The 23,521-nt window shown below is 46.9% G+C and overlaps 1 protein-coding gene across 1 annotated transcript in view; it reads right to left on the reverse strand.

Moving 5' to 3' along the window:
* The window catches only part of FAT2 (FAT atypical cadherin 2), a 37,757-nt gene extending 14,572 nt beyond the window's left edge, over positions 1-23,185 (reverse strand). The window contains exons 1-10 of the mRNA XM_052684428.1: positions 19,903-23,185; positions 19,178-19,492; positions 14,168-14,229; positions 13,003-13,314; positions 12,201-12,411; positions 10,198-10,337; positions 9,177-9,452; positions 8,536-8,746; positions 3,488-7,540; positions 1,004-1,200 (exon numbers count right to left, since the gene is read on the reverse strand). Coding sequence (XP_052540388.1) covers positions 1,004-1,200; positions 3,488-7,540; positions 8,536-8,746; positions 9,177-9,452; positions 10,198-10,337; positions 12,201-12,411; positions 13,003-13,314; positions 14,168-14,229; positions 19,178-19,492; positions 19,903-23,167 — 9,042 coding nt within the window. The 5' untranslated portion in view covers positions 23,168-23,185. The remainder of the gene's footprint in view (positions 1-1,003; positions 1,201-3,487; positions 7,541-8,535; positions 8,747-9,176; positions 9,453-10,197; positions 10,338-12,200; positions 12,412-13,002; positions 13,315-14,167; positions 14,230-19,177; positions 19,493-19,902) is intronic.
* Positions 23,186-23,521: the final 336 nt, after the last annotated feature.

Consider the following 23,521-nt stretch of genomic DNA (forward strand, 5'->3'; position numbering starts at 1 on the left):
AATAGGCTGTTGAGTAGGGTAAAGCAGCAGCCTGTGGTGGTTAGGCACTGGAATGGGCTGCCCACAGAGGTGGTGGAGTCACCGTCCCTGGAGATGTTCAAGTACTGTGGAGATGTGGGTTTGAGGGATGTGGTTAGTGGGCATGGTGGGGATAGGCTGACGGCTGGGCTTGGTGATCTTAGAGATCTCTTCCAACCTTAATGATTCTGTGATTCAATTTTGACACTTGGACTGACAAATGATGTAGTGAAGGTCAGGAGCAGACTATGAAGGCTACCTGCAAACCTCCATCTCTACCTCTAAGAACGGGCTAGGCAGTTTCAGTAAAAACGGACCTTGTTTGCAATCAGGTTCTCTCTGTGACACCTTTAACTTCTTTTAAAGCCTAGATTTTTCTTGTTAGCAAGTGCTAGATAATATATGTAGTTTCTTTTATCCTCCCTCTTATGTCAGGCTATGAATGCTGCTGTGGGTGCATTTCAGCACCTGCTGCTGGTCTGTGCTGGGACACATGGAGGCCAATACTTTGCATTGTGCCTTTGAGAGGAGGGCAGCTAGTTCCAGGGTGTGGGCTGGGACCAGTGAGCTCATTTCACTCAAGCCTCTGACTCTCCTTTGGGAAGCAGCCTCTTCTGTTCTTTCTCACCATGAGTAAAATCCATACCAGTGATCAACTCTTCACAGCTACAGCTCTCCTGATGGGAATCTTTCAACTTAGCAGGATATACAACTTGGTAATTTACATGCCCCAACCCAGAAGGCTTCCTGGCATGGTTTATCTCCAAAAATTATCCTTTATAATGCTTAGGTGTTCACTTACTGCTGGCAAACATGCTTGGAGGCTAAATTTAATGTTCTCGCTTGACGTGCACGTTAATTAAAATTGCTAAGTATAATCAAAGCAACCGGATTGTGTGAGAAACATGACAAGCCAAATCCTCTCAGCATGTGCTCTTTCTGCCTTTTCTTTCTGCCCCCTGATGTAGCAGGACAGCCGCCTTACCTGGCCGCACTCAGGGCTGTTGTCATTGATATCCAGAACAAAAATTTCTACTTCAGTGGTAGCCTGAAATTTTCCATCAGAAGCCATCACTTTGAGGAGATATTTCTCTGTATCTTCTCTGTCCAAAGGCTTCTTGGAAGAAATTGTCCATTCTCCCTCAATTTGGTCAACTGTGAACTGTCCTAGCACATCTCCTTCTAGAAGGGGCAAGAAGAAAAAAATAGACATTTACTGAAGTGGTAAGAGAGCGCTGGCACAGGTGGTCTAGAGAGGTGGTGGACAACCAAGGTCAGGCTGGAGAGGCTCTGAGCACCTGGTGGAGCTGTGGGTGTCCCTGTTCATTGCAGGGGAGTTGGGCTTTTTAAGGTCCCTTCCAAATCAAAAGGTTGTATGATTGCAGGGGTGGTGTAGATGTGGCTACTGCCAGTCCCATATGAGAGCTGGAAGACTTGCATTGGTGCCACAGAAAGGACACTGGTGTCATACCATCCCCGTGGGGGGTGGTTGGTCTACTGCACAGTTCAGAGATACCCTGTGTGTTTCTGCTATTCACTGAATATTACGCTGGGGAAACGGATGGGGTGGAAAGAGGAAACAATTCACAATTTCATAAATGTTTTTGTAATGTTCTGCAGATATGCATATTCATTGCTGGAAAACCACATTGTCTCACTCTCCTAAAACGCGTCAGGCTTTCTTGGTGTACGTTCCTAAAGAGATCTGAGAGTTGCAGATGCCTTGGAGACATCGGTTAGGCTTTGTTGCTATATAACACATATAACCTTTAGATGCATTTAAATCTAGAGCTGCTTTTCACTCTCTAAGACCCAGTTGATGGGAGACACAGTAAATTGAGACTGGACAGGCTCTCCAGTCCGCCAGATTTGTGCCTCTCCTGCTACTGTCATGCAAAGTGGATTTTAAAAGGCCTCTGGCACATCTCTCTTGTCTGGCAAGGAACTCATGTCCTCCGCTGAACCCAGCCCAAGTGACTGGAGAGAGAAGAGAGCATGTTAGGTAATGGGAGGCAATGCAGAGAGCTGGCTGCAGGGCTTGTTTGCTTTGGGCTCTGAAGGGCTCACGTAGCCAGGTAAATTAAATTTGCTCTTTCTTCTTCCATGTACACGATGGAGATGTGGTGGTGAATCTGGAGGCTCAATGAGACATCTGCTGGCCCTCCTGATGCTGCCACATTGCAGCCCTTGCTCAGATCTAGGTCCTGTGTGCTTGAAATCAAGGTGCGTGTGGACAGTGGGAAGTTTGGCTCTTTGTTCACCCCTCATTTCTTTTGCTGTGGTGTTATGCTGCACTTGTATTTATATGGTTGTATGTAAAGTTTGGCCTGAGCTTTGAAGTACAAAGCGGCAAGAATTCAAGGCATCCACCACTAACACGAGTGTGAATTCTCTCAGGTTTAAAACTACTGCCTTAAAAGTGGCAGAAACAATAATGCAGAAATGGATTGACTGTTTTCTCCCAAAGGCTTGCAAATAGCTAGACATACCATACACCAACCAAAAATGCCAGCATTCCTCCTTTGTTTTGAATGGTTACTACAATAGATAACAGGCTACAACGTGAACTTGTTAAATGCTTTGACCCTGAAGGGTCTTCATTTGAGTTTGAACAAACATTTTAATTTGAAGTATCTGTTCCAGGACCCCTTTGGGGTCAAAAAGTACCGTAAAATCAAGCTGCTGCTTGTGCGGATGCACAGCATTCCAGTATAAACTTTTGTAGGTTTACAGCAGTGGTTAATTTTAGTTGGCACTGCTGATGTGTGGAGTCATCTTCTGTGCCTTCTGTTAGCCAAAGCTCTCTCAGAGATTGATGTGATAGTCTCAAGTATCCGCCAGTCTGCAGAGCGGTTAGCTGCAGCCATACCTAATTTTTTGGTAAGTTAGAGTCCAAGTGGCATCAGAAGGAATAGGTTTAATGCCAGAAAGATATGTCTATATATGTACTTATTAAAACATACAGATAGGCTACATATTTGTGTGATGTGTAAACTGCTCTGCTTGCAGAAGAAAAGTGCAGGGCCAAAGAAATTACATACAGACCTCAGAGCCTATGAGAGAAAACCTTCCTTCTGGCTTCTGTCATTGCACTAGATCTTACAGTTACGTAGTTATAATTATTATCTAGTTAAAAAAAAAAAGTAAGTAAATACTTGTATAGTACTGCGTATTTATTTGTTTATATTTTAAGAAATATGGAAGGGCCAGTGGAGGTGATAGCTATTTTGATGATAACTCCATTCAGCCAGTTTAGGGAATGTCACTGAAATTAGTTTCTAAAGAGTTTTGCACACCCAAGGCTCAGTTGACTGATGAGTTAGGCTTCATCTCCTATTTCCAATAGGACTGTCAGGGTGAAGTTGTTTCTGTATCAACACTTTACAAGACAAGGTATCAAAGCCTCACTTTGACGTGATGCTCTAATAATTCTTGCCCACTTAAAATACGTGAAGTCACGAAAACTCACCGGTTATGTAGCACGTGACCCGCCGATTCTGCTCAGAGATGTCTGCATCAATGGTGCTCAGTGTGACAATGACCTGCCCTGGCTCGGCGTTCTCAATTACTGACCCTTTGTAGAAGTCTGAGGTGAACTGGGGAGCATTATCGTTTTCATCAGAGACGGTGACTTCCACCAAGGTTTGGGAAGAGAGCTGGACTTTTCTGCCATGGTCAGTGGCCACCACATAGAAACGATAGGTCTCCTGGGTTTCACAGTCCAGCTCCTTCAGTGTAGTGATCCATCCAGTCTCTCCATCAATGGTGAAGAGTCCCCGGAGGTTGCCAGACTCTGCTTCCAAGCTGTAGGTCACTTGTCCATCACTTCCTGTGTCTTGGTCATTTGCTGTCACTTGAATGACTGTGGTTCCTGATGGCATGTTCTCCATGACAAAAGCTCTGTAAGGATCTGCCTCAAAAACGGGCTTGTTGTCATTTATGTCTTGCACTTGGATGTTCACAGAAACCAGGGAGACCAGCTCAGTCTCTAGATGTGAGCAGTGAGCCATAACATCAATCTGGTACCACTTGGTGGTCTCATGATCCACTGCCTTTTTGATTTTCAAAGCCCCAGTTTGTTCATCCAGGGTGAACACCTCATCCTTGTTACTTTCTGTAGTGGTTCCCTTCACCAGGCTATATATGATGGGATCCTCTGCAAAAGCTTTGACTGACCCTATTTCTGAACCTTCTGGAAGGTCCTCAGATGCTGAGAATGTATAAAGGGGCTCAGAAAATCTTGGCAGTGTCACTTCCCTGGGGACAATCTGAAGATTCACCGGGACAAGGGAGTTCCAGTGAGGAGGTCTGCCATCTTCAGCTTTCACCTTGAAGTTAAAGGCTCTGTTTTCCAAACCCACAAGGCTCTCCTTGACCTTAACAACCCCGGTGGCAGCATTGATCTCAACAATATCTTCTGATACATCTTCCACAGAGTCAACGGAGTAAACGACATCTGCATTTGCACCTTCATCAGCATCATAAGCCAGCACCTGAATGACGGGGGAGCCTTTGCTTACGTTGGACTGGATGGACAGTGTGTATTCAGAGGCTTTGAACTGAGGAGGGTTGTCATTCTCATCTGTAAGGATTATTTTGACAGTGCAGAACGCCACCTTCCCACCCCCATCCTTAGCCATGACCTTAATGGCAATGACTCTCTCTGTGGAATTTTCCCTGTCCAGTTTTTGCAGTGTGGTGATGTGGCCTTTGTTATCTATGGAGAACTTCTCATCGGCAAGTTTATTGATGATAGTGTAGTCTATGGTGCCATATGGGCCACCATCTGGGTCAATGGCCAGCAGCTCAATCACTTTGGTTCCTATCTCAGCATTTTCTGCCAGCTCTGCCTCATACATGTTCTGCTGAAAAGAAGGGCTGTATTTGTTGGCATTTGTGGTGTTGATATACACAGGCACGGTGCTTTGGAAAACTCCATCTGAAGCAGAAACTCGGAGACTGTAAGATGACTCCAGGTCCTTTTTGCAGCGGTTGAACATGGATATTATTCCAGAAGTGCTGTTGATGGTGAAATGCCTGTGGTCGTTGCCTGAGAGAATCACATACTCCAGTCGGGTGGTATCTCCGCTATCAGGGTCCAGGGCCTGGACTTTTATCACGACGTGCCCACACGTCGCCATTTCGCTTACCTTGGCTTCATACTGCAGCTGGCTGAACTCGGGAGGATTGTCATTGATGTCTGTCACATCTACAATTACCAGGGCATCGCTGCTAAGTGGAGGCATCCCATGGTCTGCAGCTCTCACCTTCATGCGAAACTGCTGAGTTTTTTCATAATCCAGTGCTTGAGCCGTTGTTATTTGCCCCGTGCTGGTGTCAATATTAAAGAACTTGGTAGTATCTGAACCGTCATCCAAGATCTGATAGGAGACCTCTTTGTTTCTGCCTGAGTCTTTATCAGAAGCGAAGATCTGGACAACAGGAGTATGTGCTGGCATGCTCTCTGAGACAGACGCTGTGTAGATCATCTCAGAAAATACAGGTGGGTTGTCATTGATGTCTTCTACCTCCACCTCTACCCTGGCTTCTGAAAATGATCCTAGCGCCGTATCTGTGGCCCTAACAGTGAACGAGTGCTTTGTCTGTAGCTCATAGTCCAGCTGCCCAGTGACAGTAAGGACACCAGTTTTGAAGTCAGTGCTGAACAGTTTCAGGGAGTCTTCTTCCATTATGTTGTAGATGAGGCGCAAGCCTTCGGGGCTGCGGGCCTGGATGTGGAGGATGGATGTGTATGGAGGGATATTTTCTGGCACTTTTACTCGGTAATACAAGCTTTGGAACAGAGGGTTGGATTTGTTCCTCACACTGATCACAACCTCTTCTTCAGCAAGGAGCGGGGGTTCACCGTTGTCCTTAGCAACGACTCGGAGGCTGTATTTGTTTAAAGCATGATAGTCAAGAGGCTTCTTAAGTGAGATGTCTCCTAGGTAGGGGTCAATCCTAAAGTACTTATAGTCCTCTGCAAATGAGTAGGTAATGGCTGCGTTGTTCCCTATGTCTTTGTCCGTTGCTGACACCTGAAAAAGTACATCACCTGGCTCCATGCCGTCCTGCACTGAGGTGTAATATGGCACGTTCTCAAACTGAGGTGGGTTGTCATTGACATCTTCTACATAAACTTTGACAGTGGCCTGGGACACTCTCGGTGGTTTTCTATTGTCCTTCACTTCCACAGCTACCTCGTGCACATCTTGTGCTTCACGGTCAAATTTCACACCTTTGGTCTGGAGTACTCCAGACGCTTGGATCATTTTAAATTTTTCCTTCCCATTTAAAAGTGAATAGAACAGTGGTTCATTTAGCTGATATCCCTTGACCCCCAGAACAGTGAGAGTCTTCTCATCTGTAGAGTTCTCCATCACAGTTGCTGTGTATACATCTTGATCAAATTTTAAGCCACTACCTTGTGCTTGAGTTAAATTTAGTTTAACCAGAGCAGTACTCTTATATAAACCATCGTCAGCTCTGACCATGAGTTCATGATGATTTCCCAAGCCAGTGGCGTTAAGAATGGAGACAAGTCCAGTGAGTGGATGAATGTAGAAAGCATTATCAAGGTTTCCTTCCACGATGCTGTAGGTCACCTCTGAATCAGCATCTTTTGCCTGCACTGACAGAAGCTCCATCCCTGGATGGGCTGGTAACAGGACAGAAAGCTCATAAGTGTCTTTGGCAAAGACTGGAGGTGAATCATTCACATCTTTAACGTGGATTGTGACCTTGGCTGGCTTGGATGCAAACAAACTGGGATTTCCGCTGTCATGTGCATGCACACTGAAGTGGAAAACTGGGGTGAGCTCATAGTCGATATCAGCACGACTGGTAAGTGTCCCTGTGCTGGGATCTACTGTAAAATATTTTAGTGCTTCCGGTTCCAAGATCTCATAGATGAGCAAAGCATTGGAGTCTTGATCAGCATCTGTTGCATGGGTCACCAGGGGAGCATTGCTTTCATCTAGAACCATGCTTTGTGGGGGAGCATTCTCCATGATCCAGCCGATGAAGGCAGGCTTAACAAAGATAGGCACATTGTCGTTCTCATCTGTGACATAGATAAGCACCACTGTGTCCATGAATGCTCCAGCCATGTTGGTGCCACGAACTTTCAGCTGGTAAAAAGACACCTGCTCAAAATCTAAGCTCTTCTGAGTGGAAATAAGGCCTGACTGATAGTTCACAGAGAACACTCCATCTCCATTTCCATCTTTTATTTCGTAGCTGACTGGTGACAAGCTTGAGGCTGAAACCTGGATCAGAGGAGAGCCAGCAGGAGCAAATTCACTGATCTCTGTGATGTATTCAGCCTCTGGAAATTTTGGAGGGGTTTGATCAGAGGGTCTAATGCGGACATGTACTGTAGCAGAATCTTTAAGCTGGGGGAACCCTTGATCTTCTGCCTTTACAATAAGAGTATATCTCTCTTGCTTGGATGGATCCAGTTTTTGTGCAACTGTAATAATACCAGAATGTGGGTCGATGCTAAAGAAACCTTCCCCATTACCTGCAAGAAGAGAAATGCAAAGTGAAGAATGCAAACGCCCTGTTGCTCTTGGTTTTCTGTCTTTTCTATTGTGCTCCCAGTTTCAGACCTAATTAACATATATACTTTTTTTTAATTAGCAGACTACAATCTTCTTCATTAATTTCTAAATAATTTTCATTCTAAGAACAATGAATCCATTGAGATCTATGGGGTAGCTTTTAACTGAATCAAAAGGTAAATTAGAAGATGAATACTCTTCTAATTTAAGCATATTTAGTGGTGGTAGAGTATGTGTTTGAAACTTCTGCCTTGTGTGCAGAACAAGGTAGCACAGACTGTACTAGTTGCTTCAAGCCCTGTCATGCTTATAATTACCAATACTTCAGGAGCAATTAAATTCCTCAGTCCTTGATCTCAATTGCAGTGAGAAAGAGGTAGCAAAGGATGGCTTGTCTCCTTCAAAGAATTTACCTGCTAAATCGGCAGTGTGGCACAGCTATAGCTATTTAGGTTTTAATCTTCAGAGTGAATGATAAAATTCTTGCCCAACGAGTTATTCCATAGAGACCCATCAACCAATGCTGAGAGAGTGCTCCCCTTTCCTCAAGGATGTATTTCGTGGTAGAACTAGTGGAAGGGATGGTGGTGGTTGTGTAAAGGCAGTACTGTTGTCTAACAAGGACAGTGATCCGTCGCTCCATTCCCAAGGGTTGGAAGATCAGATCTTAAGTTGTTCTAACTTGTCCTTTCATGTTTTTCCTTAAAACAGTGACTCAGCAGTGCCCTTTCTGAGGAAGGATGCTAGCGTTTCATAATATGGAAATTTCTTACTAGCTATAGTTTTTTCTCTGGATAGGAAGGAAATCACAGTGTAGAAACAGAATGGTGAAAAAAATGGCTTTTCACCATTCTTTGCAACAACTAGCAAAAGCAGGGTGGCAGTTTGGTCACCAGCTGGAGAATGGAAATGCATGCATGCTCCTAGCCAAACCACCTTGCTACATGACCCTCACCTGCCTGCAGAGAGTAGTGGATTTCAGCATTGGCTCCTTGGTCCCGATCAAGGGCTCTGACTTGTAGAATCTCTGTGCCCACTGCTGCTGAATCCAGTGCTTCTGCTTCATAATGGATGCTGCTGAACTGGGGAGGGTGAAGGTTGCAGTTCTCCACGTGGATGATGGCCCGAACAAAGTTCCTCTTGATGGGGACCTCCTGGTCCCGTACCTGAGTGACAGAGAAAGGGCAGGTAGGGTCAAACTCTAGGACCAGGCAGGTCTTCCAGGATAAGGCTTCCAGAATTTCATCAGGACTCTTAAAAAGGGTGATATGTTTCATTGCTATCAACACTTTGGATGGGGATGAGCCTGCAAGTTTCAGAGCCAAAGCGCAGCCTTGGAGGAGAATGCAAAAATTAACAAATATGCACTGTGTATTCTTGTACAAGAACCCAGTAGCCCTCTGATTAAATTAGCTGGGTGATGTGCTCAGACATTGATATTTATCCAGGATTTGGTAAAGATTAACACCCTGCTTTCCTCCTTCCTGTCACTCTAGGCAAATTCTGTTTGAAAGACTAGAATTAGCCTAAATTTCTTAAGCAACCAATACGTCCTGGTGAAGCTGTCAGATTTGTCAAGGTTTGGATAGGACTCACCATCACTGTCAGGGTGTGCTGTGGCATCGGCTGGGAACTGAAGCCTTCTGCTGTTGTGAGGGCCCCACTGCTGGGATCCAGCTGGAAAAATCTTGTGCTTTTGGGGTCCATGCTACCATGGATGGTGTAGATGAGACCTTTGCCTTTGTCTTTGTCTGTGGCGCTGACTTGAAGGATCTCCCTTCCTGAGGGGGTATCTTCAGGAATCCTCACCTCATAATGGCTCTCCAGGAACTGGGGGCGGTGCTGGTTGATGTCAATAACGTGGATAAAGGCCTGTGGGGAAAACAGCTCAGTAAGGCAACGTAACCTTGAGTGCTACTGGACTTATGGAGCCCTGCAAAATCTCCTAATTCCTTTTGACTGGGGCTCTGAGCCCTGTGACTATCACAGCTCCTCCAGCACTTGGGCCGTCCATCCATGGTGATTAGGTCTCGTACCTTGGCTGTCCCCAACCACCATACTGACACTGACTGCATCTGAGGAAGTCCCGACCACGTGTAATGGTTTGCTTCCTTTAACAAACCTGAACATGCCATGGGTGTTTTGCTCAAGCAGGTTTCTTGACATCTGCCAGTGGCCTTGAGTGCCAAAATAAACATGGGGATGAGATGCAAGGTGGCAGGGAATGCACAGCAGGGAAGGCAGGGCTTTGTTTGTTTATTTGGAAAAATGCTTGAAGATATTATCCATTAGCACTGCGTTCACAGGAACAGTAGTGTTCCTCACTCATCCTCCACAAACCTTCACAGTGAATTTCCCACAGTAAGAATCACTGATGGGTGACTCATGTTCTAGGCCTTTGCGTGTAGAGAGGGCTGGATTTTTGGCTTCTTTTTATGTATGAAGAAAATGGTTGGTGAAAAATTAAGCTCTGAACACCCCTCCTGACAGTAGCTAAAAATGGGTGAATCTCAGCAGCTGCAGGAAATGGTGCTCAGGAACAGTGAAGTCAGAAGAAAGATTCCCTTTGGCATATACTGACTCCATATGGGGTTTCTACTACAGCATAAAGCACTACCTGAGTTTTGATGGTAGTGGACCCATCAGTGACTTCTACTGTCAGGTTATAGCTTGACTTCTTCCTTGCATCAAGGGCTCTTGCAATGACCATACTGCCCGTACTCTTCTCAATATCAAAATCCATGTCATCGTCACCACCTGGAATAAGAGAGAAATGAAAAAAGGGAAACGGTGGGACAGTTGTGGCTAGATTTGTCTGGAGCTAGCTGCAAGCAGGGCAAACATATTCCAGGAGCTGCCTGGAGATCTGGAGGATGAGGATCTCCCCTCCAGACAGCACACACAAGCCACCCATCAAGCTCACACCCAGCCACAGAGAAATGTGGCATGCCAGGCAATGCACCTGGAATGAGGATGTGTAGGCACTCACTCTCGGCATTCAGCTCATCTGGGGTTAGTGCCAGAAGCAAGGCTTCCTCCAAATCTAGAAAGCCAATGCTAAATGTGAGGGATGGACACAGGAGACAGGGTGCACATGAAGAAGATGGGCAAAGAGCTAGCAGGACATGATGACAAAGGAGTGTGACAGGAACAACAAGGGGATATACAGAAAATGAGGGGGAGGAGAGGAGAATGGATGCGTGGATGCACTCAGTCTCCTGGCTGGATTTGCAAGAGGCCCATCTGACCACTGATTGATTTGCACAAGGTCTCCAGCTATGCACCATCATGAGCTTAGCATGGATCAGCAGCCTGCAGGGCTGACCCACAGTCGTGCTGGCCTCCAACTCAAGGTCACACCATGGGCATGCCAGCAGTGGTCTTCATGGCCACGGCCAGAAGCCTGTGCTCTACCCAACAGCCCAACTCCTGAACAGTTGGAGAGGCAGAAGGTGCTTCCAGGGTGAGCAGAGCCATTCCAGATGGTCATGGAGTGCTGGAACCGCAGGCTCAAGCAGCAGAAGCTGTCCCTCATGCTGTTGCTGCTCAGCCCTGGCGTGGCAGCCCCCTTCTCATGCTTCGCTTGCTGATGGTCTTTCTCTGTCATGCATGAAGCACATTGTTCTGGGATTGGGCTAAAGAGAAGTAGTGCTCTGCCGTTGTATCCTAGCTCTTAGTTCCTCCATTCTTGGCTACCAGATGCTCTGGATTCTGTTTTGTGCTCTTACCAGCTGGGGAAATCTTGGCTGGTTGCTAAATTACATACCTTCCCTTGCGGGAAAAGTGCAGTGGTTGCCAGCCATCTGGACCAGCACTTTCCTGCCGGGAAGAAAACAGAAGGAAGCAGAAAAGAGGAAAAGAGAGAGATCCAGGGTTGTCTTTCCCTGGCAGAAGAGAAGAGGACTCCCTCTGTGTGCTGCCAGAGGGAAAGAGGAAGCCCAGGAAAAGAGAGACAATAAAAATGCTGCTTGGTCAGAGTTTTTGTGTGAGATTGCAGGCAAATGCAGGTATGTGGTGGGATAACAGTCAGAGGAAGACACTGTTATGCTGCAAGCCCACGCAGACATTGCTAATGCCAGGCAAGACTTGCACTTGCACACCACCTCTTGTAGCATTGCATTTCTTGTTGCTTAACTGCATTTATACACTATTATCCCTGCCATGACATTCTAACGGGGAAAGCTCACCCAATTAAGGCTTTGATGAGGGCTGGCCCTGCAGGCAGTGTCAGGAAGAGGCTGTGCAAAGCAGATTAGGGCAACACTTCAAAACAGCAAATTACAGGATCACAACTGGCCTTTGTTCCTGGACAAGCTCTGCATGCTCACTGCCTGAGACCTGGGTATGACAGTCCACGTCCCTGCTGCTCTGTCACCCAGTGTCCCAGAGGGGAACACTGGCAAATCTCAGAATGTCATTATAAAAAGATTGTTAGATAATTGCACTTGGCAGCAGAGCCCTTGGGCAGACAGTGGTCTATTGATGCCTTTTTTGTGTCTGAGAAAGCTTTCTTTGTAGCTCACCTACACCTAAAGCTTTATTAGCTCAGGTACACGAGCGTTGGAAGCCGAAGAGCCAGCGCTCCAGACACCGTGCACCGCTTTCATTTCTGCATCTCACCTGTGATATTAAACCACACTTGGCTGGGACCCATCTCGATGCTGATCACTCCCACCATATGGTTGACGGGATCCGTTTCCATGACGGCAAAGTTAAAGTGGGGCTCATCGAACGCCAGCGGCTCTGAGGAGGGTCCGGGCCGTGCCACCCAGCTGATGTGGAGCCGCACATGGGAGGAGAGTGGGGGGCTGCCGCCGTCCGTGGCCTTGACCTACCGAGAGATGCAAGGTGAGGGTCTTCCAACTCAAGCAACTCTATGATTTTGTGATGTACTGGATGAATTGGGGCTGGAAGAGTATACAAAGCCCTGCGGGAAGCTGCTTCTCCCACCCACCAAGTAGGAGCCTTGAGCCCTGTGTGCGCCCTAAATCCCACAAGATAAATCTTGTCCTAAATCCATGTGTCCTAGGTGGAGCCCAAATTCGTCTTGGACATGGGGCAAGTCTGCTGGATCCAAAGCAGAGAGATGGGTCACAGCCCTTGTTCTGAAGGCCCACAGGGTATGGGCGAGCTGCAAACCTGAAACTCACAGACTGTTTGGGTTCAGGTCCACCTCTGGATGAGACGTGGATCACTGTAGCCATCACTGGGGGTGCACTGGACAGTCCTTTTAAATTTTCTCCTTCATTTTTAATAGCTTCTTATCTTCCACGTTGCTTCTCCCGCCCTTTCTCCCAGTTTCTGTAGCCCACCCTTCTCTGAATCAAGTTCTCCCACTGTTGCTTTTCACCCACCTCTTTTCTTATCTTTCCTGTCTCAGCAGCCTTCCCTCTACACCCACTCTGTTTCCCTCTCTTCTCACCGTGAGTATGTTGTATTCAGAGGCAGGAAAAGCCTTCCTGGAGAGCACCATGCCGGTTATGGGGTTGATGGTGAAGATCCCTTCCTCCTCCTCCTCGATGGTGTAGGTGACCTGGCTGTTCTGGCCCTGGTCACGGTCTGAAGCAATAAGCCTGTAGACTGGCAGTGGTGTCTCTGAGGCTTCTCTCTCTGGGAGCTGCACCATGAAGAGCTTGTGGGGAAAACTGGGAGGGTTGTCATTGGCATCCAGGACTTGTATCACCACTCTGCTGGTGGACTTCAGGGCTGGGTCTCCGTTGTCAGAAACAGCCACCTGCCAGCAAGCAAAGGGACAGAGCTGCTTGTTGTGACCTAGGACATGAGCAGCCAGCCTTCATCCTGAAGGATAATGCATGCTGCCTACTACACTTCATCCTGAGAATAACAGGGTTTCCATGTGAATCTATCTTTGTATCTCAGAATTTTCAGAGCCCTTTCTCCTTTCTACAAAGCTAAACCTCATGGCTGAAACTTGCACTGCCCAGTGCTTGCACAAGGACAGGGCAGCGTGCCTGCAGGGCTCCTGCCTGCAGCAGCTCAGGGAAGAGGGTCAGGCATTGGTCATTAGGAGCTGCACGCCTGAAAACACCTGTATCCTTTGACTGACCTAGTTATCACCTATCCTCTCTTTGCTGTGCCTGTGCGCACTCCCATCACATTGCAGTGCAGAGGAATTTTTATCCTCAACCGCCTTGAAAGACACAGAACACCTTCTGGTCCTCATAATGTAAGTACACGTGTCTCAGAGCAGCTGGGGATGGAGGCAGGCATTGCAAAGCTACAGAACAAAGTGTGGTACAATGAGATAAATCAAGGTGGATTTCTCTGGCTTCTTCTTTCTCTGGTAATTTATTATCCAACCTCCTAGAGGACAATTCCAGTCTTCTTACATTCCCACAGCTTCCAGAACAAGCCTTTCGCTCCTGTTTTCAGCAAGGAAATAATAAACCCCACAGTACTGCTGCAGCTGTCTCTTAGGGCAACGCACACCATTTAATTAAGTTTCCCAGCAGTTGGGAGCTGATGGGATGAGATTCCTTCTCTGTGCTCCAACATGCAAGGAAAGTTCTTTGAGGACTTAATACACTTGTAAGTAAATAAAGCTAATTACAATCATCATTACCTACCTCTAGGATATGCTCAGCCTTGTATTCTCGATCCAGCTGCCGTGAAGTTGTAGAAATCAGACCTGCCAAGAAAGAAAGAGCCTTTGAGCTTCAAGAGTCAGTGCCCAGGGAAAGCAAGGGCTGACCAGATCCCCATGTATCCAGTGGGTTTGTTTCAGGTTCCTGCTGTGATCAGAAGCAGATTCCTCAAGGAGCAGTTTGTCCACTGCAGATCATTGGGTGAAGAAGCTGCCCTCTCCTCCGAGTGCAGAGGCCATGGAGGATAGGGGACCCCTCCCGGATCCCAACACATCTCAGATCCCAGACCTATACCAGATCCCATAACGGCTGAGGGCTGTGGAGACCTTGTGGTGAGGCACTTGGTGAGAAAGGCTGCAGAACCAAGAAAACAAAACCTTTCTTATGCCTCTAAGTAAGAAACATTCTGCATGCGCTGGCAGAAGTTCGGCCTCTAAACGTGTCTCAACTCCTATTTTCCCCGTGTTGAACCTTGCTCCTTGTAATTTGCAGTGTTTTGACAAAACTTTGCCTTCTGTCTTGGGAAATACCCTCCCTTCTACCACTAGAATTTGAGTCTAAAAATAAGGTACATTGTTGATGGTGTTGGTACATAGTTTGAGCCTTGCCTGATAGATGGGGTGAATCCCCCAACACCTGCAAGATTTGAGGGGTTTCTAAAAAATACACATTGGTTTAACTGCAGGGAATAGCTTGCATGCAGAAGGGAAAAATACGGCTTTTATGAAATAGTTTAAACCAAAGTTTAATTGCCTCCTTTTGGCCCAGGTGAGTAGATGCAAGTATGGAAAGGATGGAGCTGAGGTTTGAGTTTCCATATCTTGTTTGGGAATAGTCCTTACCGTATGCCTTTATTCCTCGCCTTTGGTGAATTGAAACTCTGGACCATTTGCACAACTACTTTACAGTACTATTTGGCCCAAAGCCAACAAGTTTTAATTAATACCATTGTTTTCAGTTGTACTGGGGCTCTTTGGTATATTGCTGTTTAGGCATGAGAAAATTTCCAGTGGCTGCAGGAAACACCAGGCAGCTGAAGAAGGAGTGCAGAGCAGCTGCTTGGAACAAGGCTGTTATTAACTGTTTCCACTCGTTCTTTTGGATTGCTTGTATTTGGCACCAGGCACTGAGCTGAACATTTATTTCATGCCTTTACAATCATAAATCAACACTCTTGCATGGTGACAAGATGATTTGGAAGAGTGGTTACCATGGACTTTTTTTCCTTCCTAATCCTCCTATTGACATCTCAGCAGGTGAAGGAGACTCAGCAGTGGCCAGGGAGCCACTTTCTTCGCTGGTGAGAGGCTGTAGGGTTCTGACAACAGCCAAATGCTCAACATGCATGGAAATATTCTCTTAGTGGGGCTCAAAACAGAATCGCAGCAGCTCTTGACTGAGATCTCTGATGCTCTGCTCTGCATTATCAGTGGGCTGAAGAGGACATGGAGTAAAGTCAGAAACTCAGCAACTTCATGGAATGATTTATAATTTTGGTCTAACAGGTCCACAGGGCATGCTGGATATTAATAACAGAGCCAACCAATACCCATGAGTACACTGTGGATACTTCCAGTTTACCTCATTGCAAAATTCAGTTGCAACAGACACTCTGTGTGCACTTGGTTGCTGCATGTCGGCTGTTGGAAGGTAACTTAAACCACTCTAAAGAGATTATTTGGATCTGCCTGGCCACACCCTGGAATTCTTCTGTGACCTCATGATAAAAATGAAAGGAACAAGCTCATAGCTGAGATTCTTACAACCAGGAAAGGATTGTAGTGATGGTACATGAACTGGGACTTAATGGTTGTCCCGAATGTCTGTAGAAGATGCTCTGATCTCCTGAGGAAACTGCTCCTCCCTTTTTTCTGCCACCCCATACAATGGAAAGTGCCCATTTAGTTTTTAATGAGAGTGTTTTATGTGCATGTGCATCTGTGTGCCTTTCCTACACCTCTGGAAAACATCAGCCAGCCTGTGCAACGGGATTTGAGGTGGGGATGGCTCATAGAGGTGGCCCTGAAGGTTTCCTCTAGAGGCTGAATGAAAGTGCTGAAGGTCCTGACTTCATTTTGCTGGCTACCTGAGCTCAGTGTTCACCTGAGCGTCCAGAAATGATCCCTTCTGTCACTTTCCCAAGTCCTGCCCTTGCAGCATATCTATGCACAGCAGTGGGAAAGGTTTGCCTGTGATTCTCCTGCTCGCTGCCTTGAAAGCGAGAGAGGAAGGCTGGTCGTGTTGGAACAGGAGCAGCAAAATTAACAGTGCGTTGTTGTCAGGGAATAAAGAAGAGTAATAACTTCTGCTGGCAAGAGCAGGGCTGGGGTGGATGTTGCTAGCCCCCCACCCTGGCTGCAGGGTGGAGAATCTAAAATAGTTAAAATAGCCAGAATCAGGTTTCCAAGCAATTGAGCTTTCGCAAGAGCTGTAGAAGGGAAGAGGCTGTTCCCCTGAAATTCTCCTTCTCTTGTCCCATTGTTGTTTCCACTTTACCCTCTCCACTCTCCTACCACCTCCCCTGCTGTTCTGTCCCATGCTCATCCTGCGGCACATTGTCCAGGGAGCAGCAGTGTCACCATCCCTCAGACTCAAAGATGCTCTTCCATGCAGAGAAATGCACGGAACATCTGGTGCCTATGGGAAGCCTGTGGGCACTGACTCAACAGGAGAATCACCAGAGTAGGTAGGAGCTGCAGATGAATAGGCCAAGACAGAGGGACAGCATTCCAGCAAGATGGATGGCTCTGTCCTGACTCTTCCTACCACAGTCTCCTAGTTCCTCTCAGTCCTGCTTGGACTGGAACTTGCTTCACATCAGTGACTTCAACTCAACACAAAACAAGCTGAAAACTCTTCCAGCAGAAGAATCCAACCTCTCGCTCTCTCCATCTCTCTATCTCTCTATCTGTCTCCCATAAATACTGCTCTGCACCAGCTGCCAGCTTGGGCTGGAGAGATTCCATTGCCCATGGCAGAAAGCTTTCATCTCACTGTGCAGTTTTATTCCCTCTTCTCATTAGCCTTTCATTTATTTTCCCTCTTTTTTCTCCACCCTCTTGAGAGCTGGAAGAGCTTAGAGATCTGTGGTAGTTCAGGGCTGCTGGAGGAGCCAAGCTCTGCTGAAGGATCATTGTCATGGCCACCCTTGTCTCCTTCTAAGGCCTCAAGAGGACAAGCCAAGGGGCTTTGCTGGGTTTGTGTCCACTGGTCAGCCAACTCCGGTCTTGAGGTACTGAACCAAATACAGAACAAGCTGGCTCTAGGAACAGAAACAAGTTACTTGTGGTAGGGTGGCACCATGCCCACAGTAATTGTCCAGGGCTATTCTGCAGGGTTATTCCGGGTGTAGACACACCTGTTCTAAGAGTCAGAGCAGTCCCTAATTCCTGTTAGTGCACACAGTGTGAACAAGTTTCCTCCTCTCCCTCTGCCAGCGGGTTCCCACCAGCAGAATCCTGCCTAGGGGCCATGGGGGCTTGCTGGGCTGACCCCTGGCCCCTGTGTGCCTGAGTGCTGGCAAGACGGATCACATAGATCCCTGGCATCTCAAGAACTGAAACATGATTGGGTCTTTTAATGATGATTTCCTCTCGATAATAAGGGAAGCATGCATTTGAACAACGGAAGACATGTCATAACTAAATGAATGAAAATATCTCATGGTTTCCAATAAACTGCCTGCAGCTCAGAGATTCAGACAAGCTGTGATATTTTTCCTGGCAGCAGTAGAAGATGACTTCTCTTCCGATACTCTAAGCATGAGGATATACACGGCTCAGTTTATGCCAACGTTTGCAGGTAATCATTTGTTCTTTCAGATAACACACATGTAAGGAAAGGAGAACTGAATCCTCGTCAGGCTTGGAAGCAGGCCTTCAAGCAACCTCACGCTCAGAGTTTAAAGAAGAGACCTCCAGCAACTGGCCAGGAGATAAGATCATCTCACGAGCTTCTTACAGGACTGACAAACATATCACTCTTCACATGCAAATTATCTGACTGCAGAGAGAGATGGATAGGAGATGATTCACACCTGAAAGAGCTTTTTTTGTCTAAGATGGGAATTAAAGCAGTGGCTTAGAGGTGAGGTACCTCACTAGTAAATGTTTGGATTTGGCCAGTGTTGATTGTTTTAGTATAAAACACGGTGACCTTGGAGTCCAGCTTCATAGGGCTGCGCTCACACCGGAGCGAGCCATCAGCTAATGTCACTGCCTCAGCCTTTTACTGTACGTCCCGCTCCTTCCCCTTTGAGAGCAGGCTTCTCTCCCACTGCAGTAGTGAACCGCTTTTATCACCCGCAGGAGATCAAAGTCATACAATTAATCCTCTCCCAAACCCAGGCTTTGTGCCCTCCCTTCCCTCTCCTCCCAGGAGCTGATAGAGCGAAGGGCACAGAGCAACTTTCCCTGCCAGACTGGCCCGATGTCAGCGCTCTGGGATAGTTTAAGGAAGCTGTTTACAGTAAACATCAACTGATTTTTGATGGTTCTGAAAGATCTGGTAATTAATCCCCAGATGAAAGATACAGTCTAGGAAGATAGCAGCAGAGGCTTACTGCACTGACTGCACTAATGGAACCGGGGGATGGGTGGAACCTTTAGAGGCAATGGGATTCATTTTTATTAATCCTGCCTTGCTGGCTCTCAGGAGCAAACAGTCACCTCCAGTAGGGTGTTTCCTGGCTCAGGCTGTGCAACAGCTCGGTTGTTTATAAGGGGGAAGAACAACAAAAAAAAATCCTTGGTTCTATGAAGGGCTTTGAACACAACACATTTGTGCCACTCTAAGAGCCATCTGGCTGCAAATGGCAGCCTCCAGGTGGAGGGTTTCAGTGGTCAGCCTCCACACAGTGTATTTGGAGACGGACTTTTCCATCAGAAGGAAGGTGTGACAGTGCAGCTGTGTGGGCTGTTTTCTATTGAGCACATAGCATCTTCTAGGTATTTGAAAGACTCAAAAACCAGAGTTGAGTTGGGCCACTCTTACCTGTCACAAGGTTAATGGTGAAGAGTCCTTGAGGATTTCCAGTTAGGATGTGAAAAGTCAGTTTTCCCTCTGAGCTAGAGTCTGGGTCTAAGGCATCGAGCTGAAGGACAGATGTGTTTGGTGGGGAGTTCTCCATCACAGAGGCATAATAAACAGGTCTGGACATCTGAGGAGGGTTGTCGTTGGTATCTGTGACTTCAATGTAAATCTCAGTTGCAGAAGACAGAGGAACTGTTCCCAGGTCTAGGGCTAGCACTGTCAGCCAGTAGTGAGATGTCCCTTCTCGATCAAGTGGTCCGATGGTCCTGATGGTGCCTACAATGAAAGAGAGTGCTTGTGAGGGATCTGCAGAACTCAGACCACTTTGTCTTCAGTGCTACACCAGTTTGTATTCCTGGTCTGCTTACTGTATTTCATGGAGATATAAACATTGGCACCAGCCTTGCATGCTGTGACACTGTGGCAGATAGGGGCTTGCTTGTGTTGGAGGTAATTTGGTGCAAATGTGAAGGGGAAGGCCTGGGCAGTTTGGGTGAGGGTTGACATGGATTTTACGCTGTTTAAAGGAGACAAACCCTGCTTGCTCCTCCCCGTATACAGGGTTACACATCATAAATCCCTGCAGGAAAAGCAGAGGATTTGAACGCATTGGGTCAAAAAATCAGGCAAAACACAGCATGTTGTTTCAGCCTCTGAGGTAAATATTTAAATAAAGCTGTTATTACCTGTGTCCTTCTCAATGCTGAAGACGGACAGGCCAGTGCCCTCTCGGAGGAAATACTGAACCTCTCCATCTTTCCCCTTATCAATATCCTTTGCTGTGACCATCATCACGGATGTGCCCTCAGGGCTGTTCTCCTGCACCCAGCCTTTGAAGACAAAGGAGGCAAAGCGCGGTGGGTACAAGTTCTCATTGACATCAAGGACGTTCACTTCCAGGTGGCAGAGGGAAGAGCGAGAGACGGGCTTCCCACTGTCACTGACCTGCACGGTTAGATTGTAAGAGTCCTTCTTCTCATAGTCCAGCTCCTTCTCTAACCGCAGTGCTCCAGTCAGCTTGTCTATGTGAAACATCATCTCCTCATCATTAACAAGGCTGTACCTCACCTCTCCCCCAGAGCCAGCATCGGGGTCAAAAGCCTCCAGAAAGAGGAGGATGGTTCCTACAGGCAGGTCCTCTGGGACCTTCACACTGTTCAGGGCTGGGAGGCAGTGTGGGTCGTTGTCATTTACATCCTCCAGAGTCACAGTGAGATCTGTAACGGAGAACAGCTCATAGCCTGTTTTGGGCTGGTCCCTAGCTTTTATTTTCAGTGCATAGCAAGGCCACAATTCTCTATCCAGGGCACCTGTAACTGTCACTTCTCCAGTGACACCGTTGATGGCAAACTTGTCAGTGGGGGTTAGGAGAGAATATTTTACTCTCCCATTATCATCTGTATCAGCGTCTTCCGCTTTCAACTGAGCTATTGTTGTCCCTGTTGCTACATTTTCAGGTACTGTCACCCAGTAGGCACCTTGTGGGAATCTAGGCGTATTATCATTGGTATCCAAGACATTCACAGCCAGGAGTTTCCAAGATGATTTTTGTGGTGTGCCAAGGTCATACACAGTAATGTTAAGAATGTAGAAACTGGTTCGTTCATGATCTAAAGGAGAAAGGACTTGGAGGAGACCTAGTTCCAGGTCAATGGTAAAGCAGCTGTCAACATTTCCGTCTGAGATCACATAGACCAGTTTCCCATTAAAACCAGTATCAGGATCAACAGCTGAAAGGTCAGCAATAGTTGAGTTGATGGGAACATTCTCTATGATATCAATAGATCGTGGAAAGCTGTCATCAAATTTTGGAGCATTATGGTTTATAAGGTGCAAATTTAGAGTTGTTTCATCATCCTGCCCTTGGCCTTGAGCCTGAGACTCAATAGAGTGTATGATAGTTTCTGTCAGTTGTTTCAATACTCCTGTTTCCTCACACTGCATTTTAACAGGGAGACCTTGGCTGACCACAGTGATATTTACAGATGTTGGCAAAGCATAGTTCTCCCCATCTGTTGCAGTTATTTTCAAAGAGTAGAAGAGTGGCTGTTCAGAAGGAAGATCTCTCAGAGATATCCTAAGAGATATTACCCCAGAGATGGGATTCAGTTCAAAATGCCGTAACTCATTGCCAGACTTGATTTCATACTTGATACGCTGCAGCTCATCACTATCGATTGCAGAGACTGTGGCCACAGGATTCCCAACAGGAAAGTCCCGTGGGATGCTGCCACTGCAGCTTGCCTTCTCAAACACAGGAGCGTTGTCGTTGACATTGCTGAGCATGAGGGAAACGTACACCTCCGTTTCATGGCGGAAGGGTGAGCCCCAATCTGATGCCCACACTCGCAGGTGATACCATCTCTGCATCAACTCATAGTCCATTGACTTGGAGGTGGAAATTACGCCAGAATACGGGTCGATGACAAAGGGAACTGATTTCTGGTTGGCTAGGGTGTAGGTTACAAAGCCGTTGTCTCCTTCATCTTCGTCTGTAGCTCTCACTGTTAGGACACTGGTGCCAGGAGGAACATTCTCATCAAAAGCCCCACGGTATGAAGACTGACTAAAACTTGGAGCATGGTTGTTGCAGTCAGTGATGTCAATGATAACAGTTGCAGATGTGTGACTGTTAGTGGTTGCAACTTCAAGTTGAAAATTAGATTGCTCGTGGAAGTCCATTGCTCTGACAGTAGTAATCAATCCAGTGTGAGGATTGATTTTAAAATTTGTGCTGTCAGGAGTAGGTCTCAAAACATATTTAAGATTTGGAAGGATTGGTGTAATCTTCACCATAGCAACTTGACTTCCAGGTGGGGAAAATTCACTGAGCTGGACTCGGTAGACTTCTTTCTCAAATCTGGCAGAGACATACTTGGAAGGAGGTATATGTATAACTCTAACAGGAGAGAAAAGCGGTGGTTTATTCTTGTCCTTGGCTTGTAGACTGAGGTTGAAACCAAAAGGGTGAAGTAGCCAATCGATCTCTTTTATTGCCACAATCATGAACTCCGTGCTTCCAAAGTAGGATCTGATGACTGCGAAATGCCTTCCTGGATCTCCATCTATAAAGTCTACTGAATCTATCCCTGCTTCTGAGTCACCACTTTCTACAGACAGGCTTGCATAGACAAGGTCTTCGGCCGAGTCAGGCAATGCCACTTTCACTGAGGAGATAGAGGGGGGTTTCCTGGTTGAGGGCTCCACTTGGATCATGAGACTAGCCAGGTTCCCAAAGCCATTCCCCTCCAGGATCTTCCTCATTCTATCCACAGCTAAAACTTGCAGGTGGTGCCTGCCTCGATGGGTGCTGTTCAGCCTACCAGTGGTCACAACTGCTCCTGTGGTGGGGTGGATGGTGAACAGGTCTGACTTTGTGTTGAGGGCGTAGTAGAACTCTGCGTTCTGGCCAGCATCGGCATCCGTGGCACTGAGTGTGCTGACCACTGTTTTCAGAGGAGTGTCTTCTCTGATGGACACTTTGTAGGAAGGCGGCGAAAAGAGAGGTTTCAAATCATTTCTGTCAAGAATGTGGATTAAAACTTTGGCCCAGGCTTCATAGGCAAAGGTGTTCTCTGTGGCCTTGATTATTAACATATAGCTATCTTTGACCTCTCGGTTTAAAAGTGCTGTGTTGCTGCTCCTAGTTCTTATTCTCAAGAAGCAAAAATCCCCAATGACATGCTCCTCCGTTTTGAAGAGACCACTGCTGTCTCCAGAAGCTATTCTGTATCTGATGTCCCACTCGGGGTCAGTCTTGTAAATACCCATTTTGACATAGCTCTCCACGTAAGTCTTGGGAGCTGAGTTCTCGTAGATGGTGGCATTGTAGAAGAAGTGGGTGAAGTGCAGAGGGGAAGTGTTGCCTTTCTCGCAGCTTGCATCACGGATCATGCAGTGCACCAGTAAAACAGCAAAACTCAGGAAGTTCCTCTTGGTAATGATTTCCATGGTGTGGTGTCTCCTCAGGTCCTGCAGGGATTAAAGGAAGAGCATCATGAATTCTGGCACGTATGGAAGAGGACCATTTTTATCAAAGCCAATGTGCTAGAGGAAAAGTCATAGGATCATAGAATGGCTTAGGTTGGGGGGGGACCTCAAAGATCATCGAGCTCCAATCCCTCCTGCCATGGGCAGAGTTGCCAGCCACTAGGTCAAGCTGCACAGGATTCCATCCAACCTGGCCTTGAGTATCAGGGATCCCTCTCTTGTGCTGCCTGAAAGAGCAGATCTCTAGCAAGACACTTTCACCACGTTGCCCCTGGTTTCTCCTCCTGATGGCAAAGCCCCAGGCTCAGGAATCCC

Source organism: Tympanuchus pallidicinctus, unplaced genomic scaffold, assembly GCF_026119805.1.
Source record: "Tympanuchus pallidicinctus isolate F22 unplaced genomic scaffold, pur_lepc_1.0 scaffold21, whole genome shotgun sequence".
Classification (NCBI taxonomy): Eukaryota; Metazoa; Chordata; class Aves; order Galliformes; family Phasianidae; genus Tympanuchus; species Tympanuchus pallidicinctus.